The following is a 17,878-nucleotide window of genomic DNA, read 5'->3' as shown; positions in this document are numbered from 1 at the left end:
AATAATTACCCAGCAAATTATTTATTCCACAGACAGGAAATAGTTCAGCTTCTGTTTCTTCTCCATCAGCTGTCTAAGAACCCCTTATTTTCCTCTTAGGGTCACAGCATAGTCAGAGAAACAGCATCAAACTCAATTAAAAGCAGAGAGGCAAAGGCATCCTCCAATGTCAAAACACTAACGGACGCTTCCTGTTCAAACTCCTTGAACAAATGGAGCTGCTGCAAAGCGAAGAGAAGCAAAGCACCGTGACCTTTTACCAACTGCACTGTGATGTCATAGCCATCCGGTGCGAGATCTACTCTTTCTTTCTTTCTTTGACCTGAAACTTCTAGTACAGGCCCCAATTCATTTTCCTCTACTGCACGTTTTGCTTTAGAGATGACTTACCATTTCAGGAAAATGAGGACACTGTTTGTTTTTCACTTCAGCCGGACAAAAAAAAAAAAAAAAAAAGTGTGCGCCGCATCAGTATTTGTGACATGGCTTATCACTGCAGTGCCACATTCCTGAAGGCCGTGTCTCTCCGCTCTGAGGGCAAGAAGCCGCTGCTGCACTCCACTGCGGGCCTTTTGGAGAGGAACTGAAACCAGCCCACTCAAATGCACAGCCCTGCTCTATAAACACACAGGCCTGTGCTACGCAAATGGTCTGCATGCAATTACAAAGAGGAAAAATGAGTCAGACAAAAAATGTGCTACCATGTCCGAACTCCCCATGGGTTGCATTCTCATCAGTGTAACTGAAACGCATGGCCCAAGTCTCATATCTGGTGAGCAAACCCTATTTTTAATAGCCAGAATCAGGTTAGGAACATTATGGCTTTAATTTGCCACACACTACAGGTAAGCATAAAGGTGCTGACTCTTCATATTTATTCTTTACTGTGAAAACAACTGCACTGAACTTTCATATTTAAATTATTCTCAAATTATACATTCTTGCATAAAACAGACCAACAGTAACATCTTTTTGTGCAGTTAATTTAGAATTATTCTCTAAATTCTGGTCAGACTTCACCCATGCTAGGATACTGCAAAGCCCTCATTAACAGACAAAGACAGGCCCAGTTTCTCGTGGTTTAGCCCTACCAGCAGTTGTATCTTAACAGAAGCGTACTGGGTGTGGGCGGTATCTGAAACACTGAGTTTGTTTATCTTCCTGACTTCATTTTCATTTTTCATTCATTTGGCAGGCACTTGTCCACAGCAGCTTGCAAGGACTCACTTACTGCTCAAACTGTGTGTGTCATGGTGAGACTAAACTGAATCATCACCTCTTATTGAGCCTTATTCATGCATTAATGATGTCTTAATTAATGCTTGAATGCCTTCCCAAAAAAAAGGGAAACCAGGGAAGAACACAAGACAGAAAAGGTATTATCTTGGTAACTCACACACAGGTGCAACTATAAAACCTCAACAATTAGCCCTTAAGCCCATTCTGATATAACAATGATGTAGAAATTAAAATATTGATTTGCACTGATCACATGTCTAATACAAAGTTGTATGCTGTAGTCTACCAGTGCAGTACCAGTTCAACAAAGCTTTATGTAGAATTAAGGGTAATGACATGTAGACACAGCCTAGCTGTTTCTATTAAACAAAGTGCTAGGTTATTCCAGACACAATTAATCAAAAGAAACTCTAACCTTTTTAAAGAAAATGCCTTAAGTTTGCCCAAGGGGGGAAATGGTAACTGTGAGAACCTGAACCCCCCCCCCCCCCCAGCCTTGTAATTCCCTGGATATTAATTTCATCACACAATTGACACTTTTACACATTCTCTTCGATATAGTAAACGTTTCCATTGAAAAGCTTTAACAACTCACAAGCCTACTTTTGATGGTTTCTTATGGGCCCCCCAAAAAAACCACTGGCCCATTTCCACAGGGAATATTTTGTGTAAATTTTGTTCAAATCAAAATAGGGTAAGGTGAAAGATGCACTCCTTTTGTCCAACTGAACTACTAATTTTAATCATTTACCATAATTTACTGTGAGAGGCTGAAAAAAAAGAAAGACCATTTATTGCTGTCATATAAGTATACCTCATAATGTAGAAGTTCACCTTATTGGTGAGAAAATCCCATCCAGCTATAAAGATTTTTGCACGTAAAGCTATTCTGTGTTGGCATCATTTGTGGCCTTCTCCACGCAGCATGAAAGTACGACAGATCACCGCCTGCGGGGCACTTTAGGACACACCGGCTATTCCAGTATTTTGTTTCACTTTTAATATGTGAATCTTTCACTTATCAACGCTGTGACGTTTAGTATGGAGGCCTTTCTGTAAGTACCACGCAGTCTAGTGAGCTCATTTACCAGCAAGAGGGCGATTTCTCCCGCCCTTGTGTGTACCTCCATGCGAGATTATAGAGCACCTTGAAAGGCTTTGGGGTTTTATGTGAGATTACAACGCAAATCTGGCTTTCCAGTCCCAGCACTTCGCTCGGCCGCTAGCTAGATACCCATCCGTTCACTCTCCACCAACTAAAAACAGCGAAGGCCATCCAGACCCGGTTGCGTGTTACATGGCGAATGCTTCAAAGGATGCTGACACAAAATGAGGCTTTTACAGGCAAAGATGTCACAGTCCGAGCGGCAGCTACAAAAACACCGGCGATTCACATCGACGGCGAAGTCACCCCGCTCCCCACTTTTGAATTATTCAGCTAGACTGTACCCCCGTTTGGCTCATTCGTTCTGGCTATCATTCTGTAGTGGTCTAGCTAAACTTGCAAGCGTTTATAAGAAAACCGTCGTATGTGATGAGGTGGCAGTGTAGTCTAGCGGAATTAACGTTGCCTAACTAGCGAGCCATCGGCTCGACGGCTGAACGGAATTCAAATGATCGCTATCATATCAGTTGGTTAGATAACCAGTCAACCAACTGGCAAATTAGTTTCGCATTAACATGGCTAGCTGGTTAGCACTGTAGCAGCATAATTTAGTTAACCAGGTAGCACCACAATATAGCAAGCCAAATGTCAAACGTGACCAAGAGCAGTGGGTTACTATGAGCGTTAGTTTATTGTAGCTAGTAAGATAGCAACAAGACCACAGAGGTTACATTTGTATTCATGGTTTAGCCTGCTAGCCAGCTACCTAATAATTGTAATGTTAGTCAAGTGTTTCGCTGGCATAGGCTAAATTTACACCTTACAGATAAGTTAGCTAACATCAGCAGGCCAAATATCACAAAATAAAACACAAAATTAGATTATTCTACAACGCCAACGAGTTAGCTATAGCCTCTGGTTATCGTGGCCAGCTCGACTATTTAGCCAAAAAAATGACTTTAATCTGTTTTGCAAGCCATGCAGCTAGCTAAATGACATTTCATGGACTATGGCGCTAGAGGCGCTTAGACTAGCGCTCTGCCTGAATGTTTTCAAGCAGTTCCAATAAGTGAATGAATAGGGTCGGCCGGCTAGCTACAGTTTATAAAATATTAGCTAGTATAACCTGCTAGCTTTCAACATTGGACAGCTAATTATCTGTAGTTGACCATCTATGTAGTTCTTAACAGCAAGCCATCTGACAACGATCAGACACCCAGAGCAGCCAGCAGCCGCAGAAACAGGGCTGATAAAAAAAATCTCTTACCTCTGCGTTTAGCCGGCTAGCTGAATGTGGACAGAGAGACTGATGCGCGATGTCTGTGTCTTGGCTGGTTGTCTCTTTTCCATCAGCGGCTCACCATTCTCCACCCTTTAGCTATATCAACAACACAGGAAAGCCTCATTAACGGCGAATGTGTAGCTGGCCAAACCTACACCGTTCACCGGCGCTGGTTTAACTGGCAAATTCTCCGGTTTCCAGCTCCGGTCGCTTGCGGCTCGTGGCGCTGTGACTCGAACATGTGACCCGGCAAAATGAGATCTCACGTGATTACAAAGAAACCTACCGGCGGAGGTTGACACAAGAATCACCAGTCGCACGCTATATTCCGCTATAGCTGTCAGGCAAGTCAGGTTGCCACTGAGTGCATAAAACCACAACCGTGCGCCCCAAATGAATGAACCTCATCTTCTAAACGTTAAAAAAATCTTTATTTCGTATTAATTTCCAATGATCTGACCACTAAAACTCTATACGACATGGCATGGTAAAACTGAGACAAAATGTAGGCTATATATTTACAGTTTAACCACCTTTAGCTTTACAATATATTTCTAAGGAGTGCTGGAACGGTAGACCGTCCAAGGGAATTGCTGTTATGGTAACCGCTCGAGTAGTAGCTAGTATCAGATTAGCATTTAGGTTAGCACTAGGTTATGTGCTGTTCCTTCAAATTTGCACTAGTCATTTGGTCCTTTATTCCTGCAGGGTTCTCAACCAATTAAAGCAATTTTTAACAGATGAGAGAACTCAGACACGTGAATAGACACTACAGGTCATTTGTTTTCAGACGTATTCAGTTAAAAGATTTAGCGTCAATATGACGGTTGTCTATGAAAACGATAACACAAAACTGTATGATCTGGGGAGCGGAGGTGAACAGTCGCAAAATGTTCCCTCATTCTGCCTGTGATGTTATGTGTCTGATGTGCCTTGATGTCTGACCTGACTATACAGTTATTCCGGTCTGTTTGGCGTAAAGAGTATCAGTTGTAGCTATTATCTTTGTTCTGACATTATATGCTACGTTTATTGGTTGGAATGTTTCGTGTTCGTCCTGGAGGGCTGATTGCATGAACTGAAGAAACAGCTGGTAGTAATGGAAATATTGATAGAGCAAGTCTGTTAGAGATAAAACAGTCCATGGTTTATGTTTTGTGTCTTCAGCTGTTTGAAGGACATGACTTTTTTAGAGTAGTGATGTGTGTTGTTCACGCTCATGTTTGGTGCAACCTTCATGCTGCGTTTGGATAGCATTTGCTATGAGAACTAGCTATGATATTTTTATTGCATGTTGTTTGGAATACCGACACACATTAGTCACATTCCCGGGTTTCTTTTTTTTTACCATTTTATTTCAACCAAAATTACACTGCATCTGAGCTTATATGTTGTGCACACACACTCACACACAGAAACAGCATGATTGTGTTGAAATCAAAATGTAGAAGTTGATCATTAATTATAAAACATTGCAATGGCAAAAAAAAATGTGATACAAACATGTAAAGGATACTCCAGTTCCATGTAGCTAATGGCATTACATTGTAGCATATAATATAAAATATTTCCTATTGCTATTTAAGATGGTGCCACACAGTCATTCCAATTCTTTACTGAAACATAACTTTTTGTATGGTAAAAAAAAAAAAAAAAAAAAAACACAGCCCTATGCTTCTTGTGAGCCCTCCAATCACTGAACTCTCACTAACATGCCACTAGATTGCACCCTAATCATGCAAAAATAGAAATTCCAAAGCTCCCTCTAACTAACTTTACTTCTTTGTTGCTGATACCTTTGCTTTGGCTGCTGTTGCCTTCTCTTCCTGCAAATCGTGGGTGGTAACATTGTCTTGCTTTACATCCTCTTCTGTCACTGAGTACCCCGGTGGGGTTGCTACACCCTCGCCCGTAGGGGGCACTTCTTTCTCTTCCGCAATCAGGTCTGCCATCTTAGTCTCTAGTGCAATCAAAGGCTCTGCTTTGTCATCAAGACTCTTGTCTTCTGTCTCAGCCTTCAGCACAGGGGGCTTCAGAATAACAGAGTCTGCATGAAAATAAACACATTTTAATTCTGAGGATGAAAGACATGATGCACAGGTATGTGGCAGAAACACAGGAAATAGACTGTCGTGCGAAGGGGCAGAAAGGCTCCATTGTTATTATAATTACTCTGGTTTGTCTGGATGTAAAAAATATGATTGTTAACTTTTTTGCATGTCTTAAATACAAAAAGATGCGTGTAATCACTGTTGTAAGAAACAGATTGCATTTTTTGATCATGACCAGTACAATTGTTCATGGTCCATTTCACATAAGGAGTTTTCTGCACTATACTTAAACTAACATGAAGTCACTATAGGAATAAGCTTTGCCCAATGTATAGAAGTATTTCACATGACATTGAGTAACAACCACATCACCACTTTCAACACAGATAAGTGATGAGTAATACACAGTAACTGGACAAACATCATTGTGTAATAGTGTTCTGAGAGTAAATGGTTGCGCTAGAGCTTGACTGGTGACAGAGTGACCGCCCGTGTAGTTACACCATTCACTCTGAAAACGGAACTAGATCACAATTTCAGCTGAGCAATAATATCAATTGACATATTCTTTGATGTTTCCAAACACATTGGTCATATAGCGTATCTGAACAGACACCATATCTGAACCCAAATAGGCACAAGATGTGGCATCAAAAGTTTCACGTAGATAACAGACATATATAACAAAAACATAACATTTAAACATGACAACAAATATTGCCACATTAAACATCCTAAAGTGGCTGTAGTGCATCACTTGGTCAATTTCATGAAATTTCACCTTTAATACCCCATGCTCAGCCCATCCATGAACCTTACAGCTTACTTATAGCCCAGATGCTGATTTAATAATTTAACAGACTGAGGAACAAAAGAGTTGCTCAGTCTGTTGAGTAGAACCTGTGGCAGTCTGAATCTTCTATTTGATGGCAGAAGCTGATATTCTTCAGACAAAATATGGGAGGGGTCAGATGTAATATTACTTGCCAGAGACAGCAGATTAGTACTGGCTATGTCAATATCAGTAGCTCTTAAAGTTTTTTTTTACCTAGGAATCTAAAATAAGCCCATCACAAAAATGAAAAGGAGACTTTTAAAGTTAATCTTCAGACTGCCTGGATACCTACTTATGTACTATTATTGTCAATGCTATTATCTATTATCAGTACTATTACTAATATTATTGGCTGTATTGAATGTTACTTATTTGCTGTTTTTTTTAATTTTTTTCTAGTTAAAGGAATCATAATTTGACTGTAAAAGTTAAATTAACATGAGCTTCTTTGAGAGGCAAAACTGTATTTTGAGGGCAAATATAATTTGGTGGTGAACAATGATATTAATAATACCTGCACAATGATTATTGACACCCACTTTGGTTCACCTCTTTACGCACAGTTCAGAAATGCCTGGGACCCTCTGTGGATCACAACCCACATTTTAAAAAACAAACATTGGTTAAATAAAAAGTTGTTCACAAAAAAAAAAAAAAAGCATTGGTGTATTTCTCTTGTTCACCACATATGGAACTTAAAGCCTGCTGTATCGTACATCTTGGGGATTAAGTATGTCACAGAGTCCTACTTGCACCGTCAGGAGAGTCCTTTTACCTTTTCTCCTTTCCACTTTCTTGCCTGTGACGGTCTTCTTGGTCTTCCCCTGAGGGGGGCTGTCGAAGGCCCTCACAATCACGTTCCCAGAAGCGTCAGTCAGGTACGTGGTCCCACCAAGGTCACCAAGGGCCTCAGTGACAATTAACTGGAAAATAGGTTGCTGCATGTTATGCATACAATGGAAAATAGCATGGAAGGGAATCCCAAGGGAATTATATAAGGAGTGACAAGGCTATCCAGAAATGTAACTTTAACTGTACCAATGTGCCAACTGAACTAGTGCACCTCACCACAGCTATATTTGCAGTAGGGGTAATTATGTATGTGCCTTCTCTGTATCAGATGTACATTTGTCAGAATGAGAGATGCAGGTCATTGATGTGTGTGTGGCATTATCAACTATGATGATATATTATTCAGCCTCATGCTTATCATGAGGCTTTTTGAATATGTTCTTAAAAGTCTCACCAATCCTCATTTCTCAGAGCAGGTGTGGACACACATTTCATCCCCATCCAAGACCACCTTCAATCAACTTCAGCAAATCCCCAAAACAAGTTAAGACTATAGTTGAGGCCACAAGGTTGGTGGGAGAAGCTGTGGTAAGGAAAGGCTACCTGCAATGTATTGCATGAGTCTGTGATTGCAGCAACTGGATTGCAATAAATATTGTAAAATAGTTAATGTGGAAATAATTACTGTAGAACCTTTCTGAGTTCATCACAAGTAAAGAATCCCAAAGGACAGAGAGGGCATTGGCAGTAATGTGTCAACCAGGTTTTAAATACCAAGCAAGGGCTGTGAATACACGTCCAGGAGTGCAGAAGACCACAAAGAGGGCTACTGAACTGTCACAGTGACTTACCTTTTTGGAAAGGAAGGTTAATGAGTTTTTCATGTCTTTCATGGATTTTAATTCTGAACTGAACATGGGAATAAACATCTCTAATTTAATCTGTAAAATACTCTTCATGGAGGGTTGTCTGCCCACTTTGGAAAAATACCCCCTCAGCTTCCCTCCATAACATGTTTTAATTCTATTTATGCAAGTTAAGCTTTGGGAAATTATATTTTCACAGAAAAAAAATCATTTTCATTTTGTCTGTCTATTTTGCTGATTGCACAGCGTTGTTTACGAACCTGATAAGGGTGCTGTTTTTTGCAGGACAAGATGTCTGTGATACGCAGAACTATGACAAGTTTGTAGGTGTTAGTGCAAGTAAATGTAAAAGTAGAGAATAGCTATCTTTGACAGCCCTACTGTTTATTGAAAGTTTTTGGCTTTTACATGTGGGGTAAATAACAGTAACAGTATCAAGCACATCTGAATCCAAGGACATTAAATGTTGCTGTCGATCAATGCAATTTAAAATGAGTACTACAGAGTGACTGTATGAGATTTTGTTTCTCCTGTGCGGTTTATTACATCTTAGCAATTGAAATCTAAGATTGACTCAGTGTGGGTGTGTGTATAATGTTTCTGTGGGAATTTTTTTTGATGCAGTCTTACATAGTCCTCAGAACACATCTTTCCACCATGAAAGGACAAATGACATTTATGCATGCAATCCGTATTTTTCATGGATTCTTGATTACAGTTAATGCTATTGAGATTGATCAAATTTCTGTGGCAAGGGAATGAGTAATGCTCAATAATCTACCACCACCAAATTTAATAAAGTAGGCCAGAGTTAATTCCTTTAATCTGTGCGGTGATACATGCCTTCAAATGAAGCTGATCACACACAGAGGTGGAACAGAATATTCTGGGTCTAACAGATCAAGAGTGTGGAAGTGAAATTCTCTTTCATTCTCCTGCAGTACTTTGTAGCAATGCCTCTTTGTGTTTCTGCTTTATTGATCACACAGTGCGGTGGAAGAATGTATGCAAACAGCCATCATCCCTGCTGCCTTTGTGCCACCTGCTGATATAAGGGAATACAACAGGAACCCTGTGAGATGCTGCCAATACAGCTTTGGGCTCTGTCAATAAACGTGACAGTCTTTGGTTAGCAAAATGACATTCTCTTTTGCCCCTTGGGATATTTTAATGGCATGCTGTGGCAGCTTTTTCTTTGCCTGAGTTGAAGGGGTGTAAATATTGCTGTGCTATGATGTCATTCTCTTGTACTATTGGTCTGCACATAGGGTCCGGAGGTCTGGTCAGGAGTCATTGACGTGACAGTATTCACTGAGGTGACAAGGGTAACCAAACAGGACAAAAGTGAACAAAGGACTGAAAAAATGGGTTTTGAGGATTATATGGGATATGGGGCTTGTGGATGTATACTCACCTGCTATTACAACACCGAGGAAGAGTGTAGTGGTGAATGGGGGGGGGGGGGGGGGGCGTGATGCCTTTTCCAGGAGGCGGTGACAGGGTGCGCAGAGAGGAGAGGTGTGGGAAAGAGGGGGGGTGATTGTGCATTCATGCACAGACAGCCAAACCAGTCGACCAGAAACCCAGCAGACCGGTTGACTCGGTTGGTGTCAGACGTGCAACTGTGAGAGAACTGCGAGGAGTGAGCTGGGGGTGACGTGGAGGGGGATGTGGATATACAACTGAAAAAGGACAGAGCGAGGCAAGGGAGAGGAGGAGATGAAGGAACGTGTGCACTGTTTATTAGTCAATTGACAAGGGGCACCAGAGGGACAGTGACAAAGGAAGTGCATTACTGTTTGACCGGGAATGAAGTGAGGCACACATACAAGACAATGGGTTCATTTAATTCCACTCTACAGGAAACAAGGACCACAATGTACATTCTCTTATCTTCCCAGTTGGCACTTGGCTTCCAGCTTTTCAGCTATTACAGAGGACAAAGCTTGATTTTTCAATGAGCAATAAGCAAATCAAGGGTTCACCTTAACCAAAAAAAGAAATTCACAACATTGAAAGACTTGCTCCTCATCTACACTCTTGATTCACCCCTTTGCGTGTTGCCCACATTGTATTGTATAGCTTTTTCTCAGGTGATTAAAATGAAGGTCTCTGTAGGTTATGGAGCATATTGGGGTACCGGGTGACACTGCATATGCTGCACTATGTAAAATACTGCAGAGGTATTTTTGGAGACAAGCACCAGGTTGAAATATGCTGCATTGTGAATGGGTCAAAGGGACTCTGTCACAAGATCCTACAGTACCATTTCTGTAGCTAAAAATGAAAAGTCCTTTGGGGAAAATGTGAATCACGAATTAAAAATAATGCTGTATGGACATACATCTTGATAAATTTTGGTATACTTAAAACTTAATGTTTAATCATATTATCGTTACTATAGGTTTTCCTGAAGTATTTTTTTTTCCTAGCACTGAACACAAAACACACTAAAAGGTAAATGTTTGCATGATGAAGGACCAAAAGCATCAATATTCCTCTAGTTATAGCAGGAACCTACTGTACATTGGCAAGTAATTCACAGACTGGTGTAACTTATAACATTGTCATAAAGGTGTTGTTAGACCTGTGGTATCTCTGTTTCATTTTGTCATCTGAGTCAATAGAAAACCACAGCTGAGGACACGACTAACGCTGAAGCACTTAAAGATTACTCTGCACTACTTGCCAAAGAGACTACACCATATTACTGATTAGGGAACATTAGGGAACAAAAAGGGTAAAACGCAGGGGTACGTTGTATTTGTATTACCGTTAGGGTCAGTTATGTTTTAGAGCAGGAGAGCTCAAAGCTTTTTACCCCAGTATAAGATCTTGGGTCCTTCCCCAAAAATTTCTGAACAACAGCAAATATTCCAAAAAAAATTCTTTTTGCTCCCAGAGAAAGGTCACTCAGTCTGGGGACTAGAGTAAAACATTTTGCAAACCACCCTGGCAATATTTCAAATCAGAACTTCAAATTGTTTTTGCATTATAATTTCTATAGCTATTAAATATGTAAAGTTGCCCTTATTTTTTCTTTTTGTCAGCCTTCACCTGCTCCTCGTCTGGGATGAAGACACTTACGGTGAAGTCTCCACTCTCTGTGCCGTACTTGTTCTTCACCAGGATGCTGTACTTGCCAGAGTCGGCTGTGCTGACGGTGGTGATGGTGAAGCTGGCGAACTTGCCCTGCTCAAACTTGAGGACGTAGTGGTCGTCCGACACCATCTCCCTCTCATTCTTCAGCCAGGTCACCTCGGGCACGGGGTCACCCGAGATGTTGCAGGTGAGGTTCAGGGACTAGGGCAGCAAAACAGCACGGAGTAGGCTTCCGTTGCTACCACAAACCACTGCCACTATAGGTCATATATTACTGTATTACAGGTAAGAGTAAGGGGGAACAGTCACTGCTTAGTTTTATGAATGAATGAATTTGCTTCTGTTTCGGTTTATTCAGCTTATTCAGTGGTGACGGATGGGTTACCTTGCCCTCCTGGATTGTGACAACGTCGGGCAGGCCTCCTGCCACACGAGCACGGTCTGCAAATGACATTCACAGGGGGTTAGCGCCATGCAGTTCGCATGCTTATTTCACAGCACATGAGTCAGACCGCGAGCTGAAGTGCTAAAAAACACCCACCGCTTCCCACAGACCTCAACTGTGCTTAGCGCATCTTAATTGGGCAACGTTAATAATGGAAAAAACTGCCTTTCTTCTGGGTCTGAGAAACTGGCCACCAAGGGCGTTTCTGCATTAAGATCCAAGACTCATACGCTGTATCTTTTTGGCAGTGGGTCTACTCTGAGAGATACTGGAATTTCCACAGGCAAGAACTTACTTCTTTCTGCGATCGCAGCCGCTCTGAGGAAGGAAGAGAGAGACAAACATAGAGTCAGTGCAGGGAAAATGCACACACTTTGTTTAGAGGCAGGAAACATGTCTTAGTTGAGGTTTCCTTGCACAATCCCAAGGGATTGTTTGTGGTTGCTATTTTCAGTGTAAATAACTGTTTTTGTCTACCATTTTTCTAACATGAACTGCTCTATTCATATTGGATGGGCATAAAATTATTGTGTGGGAATGTATATATTGTGTGAAAATGCTGTTTTAAGACATTCTCATGCTTTTTTCAGATGACATTTTGAACAAGGGACTAATTCAAGAAAACCTAATGGGGGCCCCTCTGACCTCACATTCCATTGTTCTCCTGTAGCAGTAAAGGGAAGATTTAAGTCCAGACTGTTAAATAAAACAATCCCACTGCCTCTCAACTATCCCACAAATCTGCCATGTTCATTAACTTACTTAAGCCTCTGGAATTCTGCGTAAGCGTCATCAAAAGCTGCAGCAAAAAGGAAACATGAGTGGGTGTTAGAAATGGCAGAATATCAGCATCATTCTTTTATTGTGAACATAAACAAAAACTGAAACAAAGTGACTATATCCCAAATGTATGAACCCTACCAAACTACGTGCCAGTGGCTACTGATAAAACACAAACAAAACAGGTCTTTATTCTGAACCAGTTTTTTTTTCTTATTATATTTTTTTTTCTTTTCCATGATTAACAAGAATGGCAATTTAAATAAGGTCCACCTATGAGTACCCAGTTCCTTTTTATTTGAGCGCATCTGATGCAGTACCTCTTCCCTTCCACGGCTCACATTAAGGGGTTTATTTATAATGAAAAGTTTAAAGTTCATATCTTCATTTTAACAATTATTTACTGCAATCTGATATCATCTTTATGATGAAAATGATTTCATATGAAGTATGCACAGGTTATACCACCATATTGTAAAAAAAAAAAATGTTATTAGGAATCAGCCACTGGTGGGTGATCTTAATAAATGTTGTCAAGCTTGTCGATCACAAAAACAAACAGGCCCAGGACCATTTAAAGTTTAGAAGTAAGTTCTGTGCCTCCGCTATTCACAGCTCACAGACCTCTGGAAGACTGACCACCCTTAAATACTTATTCGACCACCTGGGAGACATGTTGCAGTCATGTCAAGCTTATTCTTTTGGAGGGAAACCACTGGCTGTGTGGATGTGCTGAGGAGTGGAGCCTGTGAGTGGGGAGAGAGCCTGGAGCAGGGCTGCTGTCTGCATACCCCTCAGCTGCCCTTCACAGCGCTGTCCAGCAGGTTCACTGAGAGTGAGGGTGAGCTCTTTGCGGGGAGTTCCAATGCCCAAGCAGTTAGCCACACAGACGATCTCCCCATCTCTTTTTGTCTATACCAGCTTTCCCTCTTCTGGGAAAAAACCCTCTATATATGTAATGCGCTCCCCCTCTGGCCGCATATGACCTTCTAACTATGAAAACCATAGCGAGCAACTCTCCACGCCTTGTCAGAAGCACTGGTCACAAGTAGAGACATGTGTAAGCATACATATATAGATGGAACAGGGTGAAGGGTGCAGGAATCTTGTTCCCAAGTGTCTCACCGTGTCCAGACAGTTCTATGGTTCTCTTCAGCCCGCCCTTCCCATCGAAGAACTCGATGGAGTATTTGCCCTTGTCCTTCTCTGTGGGTTCGTTGATCTGAAGCCACAGCTGCTCCCCTACAACACCACTCTTAATCCTATCCGTGAAAATGATTGCTGCATCTCTGATGGAGGAGACAGGAAACAAATGCATGTAGTACACTTTCAGGGCCTTTCAGAGGAAAACATGTCATGTTTGACTTGAATGACTTGAGGGCCTGAATAGTGCTATGCTCAAACTTACTGGTCTGAGAGTGCTGTTAGCCTGATCTGACACTTTTACTCATTCAACTTGAATGGATACACTTTTGTACTGGAAGTCTCTCTGCATAAGAGCATCTGCTAAATGAATGTATTGTAATGTAATGTAACGTGTTTGTATTACACTTAGAAATACGTGAATTAAAGAAATGTGCTCCGTAACAGAGGCATGGCTATGCTACGGGCTTAGACCCATCTTCATTTAATTTAGATGAGGCAAGAAAAGTTCAAGAAAAAAGATGAAAAATTAGATTTTCACATATGGCTCAGATAAACTGATACAGTGTTAATTAAATTGTGATAGTCTTATCTTTTAATTTGTTTTGTCGATTTCCTTATGGAATACGAAAGTAAGGCCTGTTCATCGAACGTCATTCAACTGTAATTTAAAGGTAGAATATCCATTTCCTCACTAATGCACCGAGCCATGTTGTAGATCTGAGGTAGACAAAATCAGGTTTGTGTCATTGTTGATTGTCAAATGTTCTGTCACTGATGTCTGTATGTGCAGGAATGGCTAAGATATATGCAGGTGAAGCATACTTATACGAGGGAAGCATAACCAATTACACCCGCAAGCATTCTGTTAGTAACGGACGCTGAGAGGAAGCGATATCTCTTGCAAACAGATGAATTCACAAGGCACTGACTGTCTATGCACTGTATCCAACCACCTTCAATAAATCATTACACTTACCAACAAAGTGTAACATTAGACAAAAACTCAAACTAAACATTGTGACAGTATTTATAACGGTAGAGTGTAAAGACCTCACACAGTGATAAAAGCGTTTATGAGCTGTGCATAGTGCCAGACTGTTAGATAAGGGGAGTGATAGGTGAGCTGCTTTGGAGGAAGAGCTGAGACACACACACACACACACACACACACACACACACACACACGCACATACTTGTATTGCCAGGTTACAAGGAGTTCATCATTGTAGTAGTTGACGAAGGTGTAGATTCTGATGCCCTCGTCTGTGCTTTGGATCTTCAGTGGTGTGGAGGAGTTTGCTGTTGAGAGACAGAAGGAAATGTGAGACTGCACACTAGACGACCTGCTCGGAGATCCACAGTCTGTGTGCTTTCCAGTGCCTTTGAAACTATTAAATGCTATTCAATATCAATAATCATATCCCCAGAATCACTGTAATTTTGTGTGCTTGACTCTCATTTAACCATTGTAGAAAGTAGCAGATGTGAATATGTAAAATACTGAATGAAATAGCAGAACTGCTCTATGACTAAGACCATTAGTGGAGTTGGTATGACACATACACTATTAAATAATGAATAATTTTTATTTAATCTAAAGTGATTACTTTACTTGTGCTTAATAAAAATGAACAAAATGCATGAAGTTGCAAAAAAAAAAGTTGTTGGAGATGCTTTAACAAAATTATGTTGTCATGAAATATTTTCTTCAAAGCATGGAATATTAAACAGCCATGCATTAACAACGCTTAAGGAACACATATCATAAAATCATAAATCAGCATCTGTCATTGAGGTATGGAGTAATAATTTAATCTGCATGTTTCTTAAAGCAAAAATAAGAGACCTCGGGGTATAAACACAAGATGACTTACCAATGACACTGAATACTTTATTCATCAATTCCTTGAACCCTAGAATACATAAATCAAATGTAATTAATTAATCAGCATTGGAATTTGCTGTAATGACAATTCTACACAAATCAAATGATCTTCAAATCTTCCTAGAGCTGTCTGCATTTATGTACTTTCAGTCCAACAGGCGCTAAATCCAATTAGGGCCTAAATCCTCAGATTTCTGAGAGCTTTTGCACAAAATGTACAGAAAACTTGGCGTTTGGATTGTATGCACAAACATATTGGTTGTTTACCAGCATGGATATGGTATGACACAAGCTGCTCTGTGAAATCCTTCAACATGTCGTTTATCTGAGCAGGCTGTGAGGCTAAGGCATGTGTTTGCCTGAATGAGGGGATATTCACCACAGAAAGGGGGCATAAAAACAGACAGCATGGCTATAAATTCACTGCATTTGCAAATGTTTGCGGTCACTTTCACCTCATACTTTCTCTTTCCCTTTGATTTTAAGTTGTTAATTAGTGCACTTGACATTTTTGTTCCCCTAGAGAAATAGTCTCCAGGAGTGAGAGTTCAGAGAGCCATTGTGATGATATGTTACCTTCGCTTGTCAGATCCAGCTTAGACGTGTCCTTTCCTCTGTCATCCTTCAGCACGACTTCATAAACACCAGAATCTTTCTTTGAAATCTAAAAAAAAAAGATGAGGAGGTTTATGCAAACCAAAACATATTTTGAGACCGCGCGAACGTAGCCTCTTTTGAAAAGAGCAAGACTCTTGATTTGTCACAGAAAAAAAAACCCAAAAAACAACAACCGAAAAGACAAGCTTTTCGCCCTGCCTTGAGTGCTGCAGGATATGATGGAAAGGTAAAAAAGCATTCGCAAGCACAACCAACACATAGACAGGACCACATAGATTATGGCATTAGCGCCAGACTTTCACTTCTCTTCCGTATCCTTCTTCGCCGCAAATGTCTGATCCCTCTGTGCATTTAGGAACACGCCGCTGCAATTAGACACACATGTTATGTTCACATATGTCTCCCATTTGATAGACATGTCCATCAACGGCCAGAACCGTGTGATGGAGCGACATGTGAACCTGGCCTCGGGTTCGACTTATCCGGAGGTGGACAGCGCATGTGGTGACACCACTCCGCTTATCCTCTCCAACTCTACAATGACACGGCCTTCTGCACACTTCCAGGTGAGAGGTGGCAATCCATGACACAGAAGGCTCTGTGTTTTCAGACACTACACGTGGTTGAACCGTGTGTTTATTTCATACAGTACGGACATGAAAGCGAAAGTAAACCAGTGTTGAAGGAATAATTAATGAAACCCATCATTCTGTATTTGTGATATATATTACGCAAAAGTCAACAGTCATTGCAAAATGCGGTGGCATGTATTCACATGAACAGGCGCCATTTATATGCTACACATGAATTGCAATTCAGTCTTGAAGGGGTATATCATAGTTTTAGAAGTTTTATAACTTTTTAGGTTTTTTTTTTTATAACTTTTATAAGTACATCCTTCCTTCTGGATTGCTGCCAAATTACATTCCCCATCCAAACAGACTGAATGAAGCACAGCCGCTTGCTTAGCTGTTTCAGGGACACATTCCAAGGTGTGTCCTCACCTGGGAGATCTCCAGCGTTAGCACGCCCTCTGTGAAGGAGAGCTTCTCGTCCACTTTGATTTCCCGCCCATCCTTGTACCACAATGCCATGGTCTCCTTCTTGATATTTCCCACCTGCAGGGAGCAAATGATGAGATGCATGCCACCCTGGCCCAACCCTCCCTTCCCATTCTGACAAATCCATATTCTCCTCGTGATTTTCGCATAGCATCCAATGACACTGTAGTGAAGGGACCTCCTTTGTGTGTTTGTCTGTTATATTTACTGGTGTACTCTGCGAGCTCAATGAATTCTCACTCCATCTCTTTATGTAGGTACAATGCATCCTGTATTGCCAAAAGTCCTTTATGCAAGGGTGGGCCACAGTGTAACGTAGTGTTACGGTAGCAGAAAGGGGCAGGGCTAGTAACCAAAAAGGTTGCCCCATTCGATTCTCTGCTGGGGCACTGGTGCTGTCCCCTCAGGCAAGGTACTTAACCCACAATTGCCTCAGTAAATATCCAGCTGTATAAATATGTAACATGTAAAAAAATATAACATATGTATGTTGCCCTGCATAAGAGCATGTGCTAAATGACAGTAATGCAATGTAATGTAACTTCCATTACAGTACGCATTCATTATGGTCAAAAGCAGTATGTTAATTATGTGGCATAGATTGTTAGATTACAAATGCTGTAATCTCACATAATAGGAATAGTCATTTACAAGTGTCTACCTCCATCCCA

At 40.9% G+C, this 17,878-nt stretch overlaps 2 protein-coding genes across 2 annotated transcripts in view; both read right to left on the bottom strand.

Moving 5' to 3' along the window:
- lpin2 (lipin 2) overlaps nt 1-3,860 on the bottom strand; it is a 32,349-nt gene extending 28,489 nt beyond the window's left edge. The window contains exon 1 of the mRNA XM_036520659.1: nt 3,612-3,860. The gene's annotated coding sequence lies outside the window, so the exon portion shown is untranslated. The remainder of the gene's footprint in view (nt 1-3,611) is intronic.
- Nucleotides 3,861-9,890: 6,030 nt separating this feature from the next.
- LOC118772543 (M-protein, striated muscle-like) overlaps nt 9,891-17,878 on the bottom strand; it is a 41,366-nt gene continuing 33,378 nt past the window's right edge. The window contains exons 29-37 of the mRNA XM_036520961.1: nt 17,151-17,264; nt 16,105-16,192; nt 15,518-15,556; nt 14,837-14,942; nt 13,623-13,786; nt 12,480-12,516; nt 12,013-12,035; nt 11,658-11,713; nt 9,891-11,473 (exon numbers count right to left, since the gene is read on the bottom strand). Coding sequence (XP_036376854.1) covers nt 11,201-11,473; nt 11,658-11,713; nt 12,013-12,035; nt 12,480-12,516; nt 13,623-13,786; nt 14,837-14,942; nt 15,518-15,556; nt 16,105-16,192; nt 17,151-17,264 — 900 coding nt within the window. The 3' untranslated portion in view covers nt 9,891-11,200. The remainder of the gene's footprint in view (nt 11,474-11,657; nt 11,714-12,012; nt 12,036-12,479; nt 12,517-13,622; nt 13,787-14,836; nt 14,943-15,517; nt 15,557-16,104; nt 16,193-17,150; nt 17,265-17,878) is intronic.

Source organism: Megalops cyprinoides, chromosome 2, assembly GCF_013368585.1.
Source record: "Megalops cyprinoides isolate fMegCyp1 chromosome 2, fMegCyp1.pri, whole genome shotgun sequence".
Taxonomy (NCBI): Eukaryota; Metazoa; Chordata; class Actinopteri; order Elopiformes; family Megalopidae; genus Megalops; species Megalops cyprinoides.
This window is presented reverse-complemented; position numbering and strand designations above follow the sequence as displayed.